The 8,194-nt window shown below is 42.3% G+C and overlaps 1 protein-coding gene across 1 annotated transcript in view; it reads right to left on the bottom strand.

Moving 5' to 3' along the window:
* Positions 1-3,599: 3,599 nt before the first annotated feature.
* Positions 3,600-8,194, bottom strand: part of LOC108447079 (ankyrin repeat domain-containing protein 7-like) — a 12,743-nt gene continuing 8,148 nt past the window's right edge. Inside the window, 2 exon segments of the mRNA XM_017736009.1 lie at positions 3,600-3,895; positions 7,322-7,470. Coding sequence (XP_017591498.1) covers positions 7,323-7,470 — 148 coding nt within the window. The 3' untranslated portion in view covers positions 3,600-3,895; position 7,322.

Consider the following 8,194-nt stretch of genomic DNA (forward strand, 5'->3'; position numbering starts at 1 on the left):
ATGATTTTTAAAAGGGAATAAAAACTTAAAATAAAAATAAAACTTGAGATATTGCCTTTGTAGCAAAGGATAGCTTAGCTGCTTGGCCACCACACAAGAAATCCTGGCAGGGAGACCTGATGATGGAAGTGCCTTTCTTATCATACCTGCTAACACATTCAATTTCCTCAGTTCAGCCTAAAATGCAGTTCTTTGTTTCTAGTCTAGGTTTCAGATACCAGCAGTCAGCAGCATGAACTGTCTGACCAATCGCCATATAAAATATCACAGGGGAGATTTCTCAAACACAATGTTTTAAAAGAATGAGATTCAGAATATCATATTTGTAAGCCCTTTTTGTTTCTGCTAGGAGCCTTGTCTTTCAGAATTTAGACAATTCCACTTTTCAGTTTCTAAAAAAAAATTCCAATAGCTGTCACGTATCACATGAAGAAAAAAGAAAAAGACAATACAATGATTTCCATGGACCTTAAAAGTATTTCATGTAACAAATTATTAAGGAATACTTATGCTTCAGCTGCCAAAATATAGGTCTCTGGATCTCATTGAACTCCAGAAGCTGGCAGACTAGAAGTCTGCCACCAGAAATTACAGTCAGCATCATGCTATTACTCTTTTTTCCTGAGGATATGCAGCCTAGATTCTTCAAAACAAAAATGTCGTTTCAAGTAGTTTTCTCATCATGCTTGACTGTATCCATAAGTGAAGTTATCACCTTGCACAAGATCTGTCTTCAAAGCAAACAATAAAATTGTGCCTTCCCTCCTGCAGTACACCCGAGATGCTCAAACAACCTTGCACCTCAGCTTCTTTCAGCCCCAAATACTGCCAACGGTGTTACTCACAAACAGCAGAAATCAAACTGTCAGAAACTGCTACATTCTAGCTCTGTCCTCATTACAGGCTGGCCTCTACTTTTTGTACTCGGTGCCAACGTAAATGTTTGTTACAGGATTTTCCCTCACTCGCTGCAAGGCAGCACTGACACGCTCGCTTCCAGCCTAAGGATTTCCCAGCTGTGAGTCACAGCCCACTGCACAACAGCCACCCCTGTGACCAAACATTGCTAGGGAAAACTACTCAGCCTGGACTTCCCACTCTAATCTTATTACTTAATGGGCAAAAGTGAAGGAGCATCCAGTACCATCAGAATTCAGGACTGGTGAGAGCTGCCAACTGGATAACATAAGTCGGTAAGGGTTCCATGTTATAGGAGTTCCTGTTACAAAAAGTAACACCAACAGCTTCAGCAGGGGCATTGATCAGGACACCAAAGTGAGCAGAGCTTAGTGTTTACCGCATTAAAGCCTATTCCTTTGCTCATTTTGCCATATACTGGTCCTAGCTGGTCGGGACACAAGCTCCATCTCTTCTGATTAAACTTCACAATGTACTGAAGCAAATTATTACTGTTGTTCTTAAAGGAAAGCTCTTTCCAATAAAGACACCTGCACAAACAGATCTTACCAAGCACGGACTTGATACCAAAATTAAAGGACCACAGTCATCGAACCCCATAAATCAATCCAAAATACAGTCTCATGCAAGCATGCCCTCCTCTGCACTCCATCATACCATGCTCTCCTTCCTCCCCTTAACAGATATGCATGTAGTTACATACATTTTAGTGACACCTTCACCTTAAATTTCTGCATGGATTTCCCATACCTTACACAATTTGGAATTGATGGAACTGTGCATTCACTTTGAGGAGTAACCCGTTGGACTACAAGGGTCTAGAGAAGTGACCGTTGATCATCTTGAGTCTATTTTATGTGTTCCAGCTAATCCTAGCAACAGAACAATCATGGTTATCTCCAATTTGCCTTCTACATGCTATTTCCTTATTTCTCTCTCTCTTAAAAAACCCCACAAACAAAACCAAAATGAAGGCACAGGGAGAATGCTGGAAAAGAGATTTGCCTCTGCCCTGCCACCTGGGCTGTGAGTATTTTTGGCTGCCATTTGTTTATGTGAATCTTGAAGCTTGTTCTTGTTCTACTGCATTGAAGCAGAGCTGGAGTAAACCAACTCTCATTGCTGTTCGTGCGCTAAACTCTTCTCCAGCTTTCAATTCCCCTTTAGTGTTCTTACTGGGCACCTAGCTCTGATTTCATGCTTTTTTCTTTTTAGTGAGTCTCAGACCATTCATTCTCTACAACTCACAGACATCCAACTTTCACTCTGCCAAGATGGTCTTGTGTCATGCAGTTCACTTTGCCTACGGATTGTTAAATGCTCCCCCACGAGTCAATTCAATTTAACATCATCCTGCAGTAATGGTTCAGAGGAATATGGATCAGATGCTTTCTCAATGCTGGACCTCAACTGGATGGAGAGATGGGCTGACAGGAACTTCACAAAGTTCAACCAGGAGAAGTGCAAAGTCCTGTACCTGGAGAGGAACAACTCCCAGCAGCAATATATGCTGGGGTCCACCCAGCCAGAAAGCAGCTTGTCAGGAAAGGACCTGTGGCTCCTGGTTGACACCAGGCTGAATGCAAGTCAGCAGTGCCCTTGCTGCAAAGACAGTGAATAGTACCCTGAGCTGCATTAAACAAAGTATCGCCAGTAGGTCAAGGGAGGTGATACATCCCCCTTATGTAGCATTGGAGAGGTCACACCTGAAGTACTGTGTCCAGAGCTCCTCAGTATGGGAAAGACACGGACACAGTGGAGAGAGCCCAGTGAAGGGCCACAGGGATTATTAAGGGACTAGAGTACTTAACATATCAGGAAAGACAGAGAGAGCTGCGACTCTTTAGGGGATCTTACCAATGCCTATAAATATCTGAAGGGAGGGTGCAAAGGAAACGGAGCCAGGCTCTTTTCAGTGCCAGGTCCAGAGGCAATGGGAACAAACTGAAACGCAGAAGGTTCCCTTTGAACATCAGGAAACACTTTTTTCTTGTGAGCGCTAGCACAGATTGGCCAGGGAGGTTGTGGAGTCTCCATCTTTGGACGTACTAAAAAATGTCTAGACATGGTCTGGAACAATTGGTTCTAGGTGGTCTTGCCTAAGCAGGGGGGTTGAACCAGGTACCCCCCAGAGGTCCCATCCAACCTAAACCATTCTGTGATTCTGTCTGAAAACAGTAATAGGTTATTTCCCTTACAGAATCTTTCAACCAACCTAAGAAACAGAGTCAGAGTTAGGTTATCTTGTCACATTATTGGAAGCTGTAGGGGGATCTGCACATAAGTGTGTGTTTTAGTGATTGGAAGTGAGAATCACGTGCAGTTGGGATGAGGAGAAGCAGGATTAAAAGGTTTGATTGCTAGTTCCCATGATGCTTTGATGGATAGAATAGCTTAATCTCCCTGTGCCTTACTTTACCCACATGAATAATGAGAACGCATTTTACTCCCTTACATAATTACCACTGGGTAAGGTTGGTCATTTAATGACCTTAACACATTTTGAGATCATTATGTGAAGGACACCATACGCGGTGGTAACATCAGTTATGGAAGTGGGTATAGTAGCAGGAGACAGATTTATGTCCTAATCCAGGAATGCATCCTAAACCATGAATACGGGGTGTGCAAGGGATTTGAATATACCCAGAGCAAGATTAAGACACAAATGAGGTCAAATGTGGGTAAGCAAAACAATAACGCACTTTTATTTACTATCAAGGAAGACAGCAAGGAGGAAAGATAGAAAAGTAGGAAAACGCAAAGAATTACAGAAAACAAGAAAGGATCCCACAGCCCCTTGTCACACCGGGTCCTCACCTGCAGACTGTATCGATGGCGCCTGGGCTCTCACGTTTCACGCTGTCGGCAGTTCAGGAACGAGAAGCTGAGATCTGCTTCTTTTGTTTTCTAAGTGTCACAGTTCACTCCGATGGACCCAAGCAGTGGTGAAAGGGGTTGTTTTCTAGCAGTTCTGCTATTAAAGATCAAATTAACATGTGGCTTAACATGTGAAATTGCTTTACATAAATATTACTTACTAGTTAAATACAGGCCGTAGAAATGCGTGTGCTGCATATATGAATATTAACAAATGCAGGGCCCATTTGAACAAGGCACAGGCAGCCTCCAAACCTCAAAATAAGAATCTGAGTCAAAGCATAATTGTGTGTAAGCTCAAAACTCTGTCATTAATGTTAGTCGTCTTCATTAAAGCATCCCTCCTCCTGCAGTCACTTTAAGCCATGTATCCATCTTTCTCTGACCAGAAATCAGTACTACTTTGAAATAAATTTTTGGGTATTAAATCATTAGAGCTTTTTGTTGTTTGAATCATAATATTTAGCCAGCAAGGCAGTTAAGTTTAAAATCACTCAGCCAAGGACAAATTCCAGCTGTGGAAATGGAAAATAACTGGTCATGCTTGAAGAGAATGGCAGCACTACAGCAACAGGTCTGCTGTGTTTGATGGCTTGAAGAGAACCAGGCATTTTGGCTATAGGTGGAGGGACATTTGCCACAAAGAGGACAAACCTGAGAAACTGCATGAAGGTAAAGAGACCACAGGAGGCAGGAGGCCTGGCAGGAGAGTTTTGAAGCTCTGTTTGAAACACTGCAGCTAAAACTTTTAGAAATGTTCTATCGTAAAGTCATTTTCAGTCACAGCTTTAAATTATTGACATTATGTACTAAATTGTTATCAGTGTAATCTTTACTTTCTGATATTTCATTCCATAAGAATTTGCTTGTTGTTCTTTTTCATTAGGAGAAACAATTTGATGAGCTTTGGAAGACTAAGCCCCAAAGGCAGGTAGTGTACAGCAAAGTGTACTTCAAAGTGGAGCATTGGATTTGTCAAATGGACAGTAGAAATGGGAGATATGCAGGAAGATAATTTTGGTATCTTAAGCTGCTTCTTTCTTTCAGAATAACTGTCCCAATATTGCTCTTGAAATAAGATTTGGTTTTGCAGTTTAGAAAAAAACAAAAGATGATGATAATAATAACTGACTTTTTGACACCCTGTCACAATCCTTCAAGAGTTTATCCCTAATCTGAGGACTCCTGCTGGAATGGCAAATCCAAAAATACTCCATTTTCTTAACTCTTGGCAAAACTATTTGCTACATGACAGGAAATGGAGACTGATCAAGCGGCTCCGCACACAGAGAAGGCATCAGTGAGACATCAACTGAACCATAATGACTTCTAAAGTCTCTTGGCAATGCTCTTACCAAAACATTACGCAGAAGTTAAGATAGCAATGCTTTTATCTATTCCCTCTATGAACTAAAAGGAGGACACAGCCCTGCAGCCAAAGCAGCGTGCAGAAGAGAGAAGTAAGGTTAGCATTTAAAGTTTAGGTGAACACTTCAAAAATTTCTGATTATTTGACCTCATTATGTTTTTATGCAGTTTCTGTAATAACAGTCTCCAAGAGTAGCTATGACATCTGCCAATTTGAACTACAGAAAAATAATGAAATAAAAGGCTTTCAGTCTAAGTAGTCTACATCTAAATAGCCGCAGTGTTATTAAATGCTACAAACTTCTTCAAAGTCCATGTGTAGGAGTTTACTGACTAGGCAAAAATGAACTTTCTTTCACTTTCAGCTCATTCTTTTATGAAGCACTGAATATTTACGTACTTTTAGCTAGTTATTTTATTTTTTCTTAAAGCTGACATGAAAGCTTGATTGAAAAAGACCCTTGCATTGGAAACCAATCCCTCTGTGAAAAAAGGACAACAGAATATTTAACTTTTTGAGCAATACAGTGTCTAATGAAGTCTTGGCAGTTACAGTTGTAGTTTTAACTGAAGCGCTTAAAGGGCAGGTATTGCTTAAACTGGATGCCTGTCCAAAAACATGTTGTCTTGAAGATGTAACTCAACAAAATTGAGATGTAACTCAATGAAATTGAACTCAACAAAAGGGGAGGATTCAGAATGAGGCAGCCTGTAAGGATGTGTGCGGTTGCTCACACAACTCCTGATCAGCTTTTAGCTAGCACATTGCTCATACTAAGGCCTGACCTATGCTTGGACCAGCACCATTAGGTCAAAGTGAGAACAACACACATCCAGAACACAAGTTGTGCTCATCCCTGGAGGTGTTCGAAATGAAGCTGAATGGGACTTCAAGCAACCTCTTTTTGCAGCCCTTCTGCTTCAAATACATATGAAATTAGGTCCAAAACACAGCTCAGGTCCAGGTTCAATCACCTCCGCTTGGCACTATTTCAACATGAACTCACTAGCAAGAACACGTGCTTACACTGGTAGGTTCTATTTAGGGATATCTGCATCTGTCTCTAAAATTAGTCACCTGTTCATCCTGGTCAGAATCTGAGTTGAAGAATCAACCTTTAGCTGAAGATCTTCTCCCTGTAGTGTAGGAAGCTAAGCAAGCAAGGAAAAAGAGAAGCGAACCCTCAGCAGGACTGCAGCATCACATTGCCTTCAAGCAGAGAGCATGAAGAAATGTGACTTCTGCCAAGGGTAATGTAAGAGCTCAGGAAGAGAGCTAAGTACCTTATTCTCAGAAAAGGAGATAAAATGTTCCTTCTGTTCTGCTCTTGCAGCTGACAATAGAGATAAAAAATAAGGTAAGTGTTGCTGCTGTGAGCGCTTCTTTCACTTTGCTTTTCCAAAACTGATTCACTCCAGAGAGGCTTACAAAGGTGACCATGTAGTCCCTCTGAAATTACCTTTGCTGTGCTCCACTGCAGCAGAGTGCATGTCCACTCTATTTTGGTCTGCAGCAGGACACCACACGCTGGCCAACACTTTCCTTCGACTTTTACAATCAGTCTGCATAATTTAAAAGACACATGTGAGAACTGGCACAGGCCACTTCCACACCTCCTTCCACCCTCAAAGCTTCTGCTTCAGCCAAGAGGCTTAATGAGAGGGATCAGGTGATGGAAAGAACAAAAAGGGCAAGCACAGCCAGCGCATTTGGCATCTCTCATGAACAGAACTTCCAAAATAGGACAAAGTCCACCTCTCCAAACTTGAGAGAACTTAGGCAGAAGAAATAGGTCTCTAAACTGTGGGTCATATGCAACCATTTGACATTGACTGGATCCACAGAACAGATCAGTGAGGTGGGAAAAATCAATTCTCACAATGCCAGCCTTCTAGGACTTCACAGCACTGTAACTAGAAGGAAGTTTTACTTCTTTGTCCTAGAAATCCCACTTGTACATCAGCTGCAAGGAGGCCCAGGACATTAGCTTGACCTCACTTTGTCCCAGTCCCATCTGAACAGCTTGTCTGGAGCAGTGGCATGTCACATGTCAAGGTCCAAGTTACGAGTGTGTGGCAGAAGCAGCAGCTAAGGAAAATGAGCCCAGAAGACAGTGAGTCAGAGGGACCCCACTGTCTTCCTCAGAGAAGGTACCTCAGAATCCCAGGGAAAATCCCTGTCTTCCTGTTTTGCTTCTCCTCCTGCTGGTGGCAAGACCCCATCTTCTTTTTTTGCTGCTTCCCCTGCTGGTTGCAAGACTCTGTCTTCCTTTTTCGCTTCTCTCACTGCTGGTTCCAAGATCCCTAAGAAAAGACAAGCACATAATAGCTACAAATGCTTATTTTACTCTGCTTTTTTGCATCTGATTCATGTCAGAGAGGCTTACAAAGGTAACCACTTAGTCCCTCTGAAATCACCTTTGCCATGCTCCACTGCAGCAGAGCGTGCATCCAATTTATTGCAGTCTGCAACAGGAAGCTGGACAGCAGCCGACACTTTCCCTTCACCTTCAGAGTCAATCTGCGTAATTTAAAAGGCACACATGAGAACTGGCACAGGCTGCTTCTCCATCCACTTCCACACTCAAAGCTTCTGCTTCAGCCAACACGCCTAAGGAGAGGGATAAGGTGATAGAAAGAAGAAACAGGGCCAACACAGCCAGCGCATTCAGCATCGTCCACCTGCCCAAGCTAGAGAGAACATAGGCAGAAGAAATAAATCCCTAAATTGTGGATCATAAACAACCATTTGACAATGGCGATTCACAAAAGTGATTTGTGAGGAGGAAAAATCAGTTCTCACAATGCCAGCCTTCTAGGACTTCAGAGGACTGTAACCAGAAGGAAGCTTTACTTCTTTGTCCTAGAAATGCATCTTGGGTGTCATAGGTTAGCAAGCATAGTCCCGGAAGGGATGTCCTTGCTAAGGGGTGCTTACAGTTTCCTCTGGGAACTGATAGAACCTATCAGCTGGCCAGTTTGAAGATGGACAATTCTCTAAGCCACTTAAAGTTGTGATCACCTCTGT

Source organism: Corvus brachyrhynchos, unplaced genomic scaffold, assembly GCF_000691975.1.
Source record: "Corvus brachyrhynchos isolate BGI_N302 unplaced genomic scaffold, ASM69197v1 scaffold44, whole genome shotgun sequence".
Classification (NCBI taxonomy): domain Eukaryota; kingdom Metazoa; phylum Chordata; class Aves; order Passeriformes; family Corvidae; genus Corvus; species Corvus brachyrhynchos.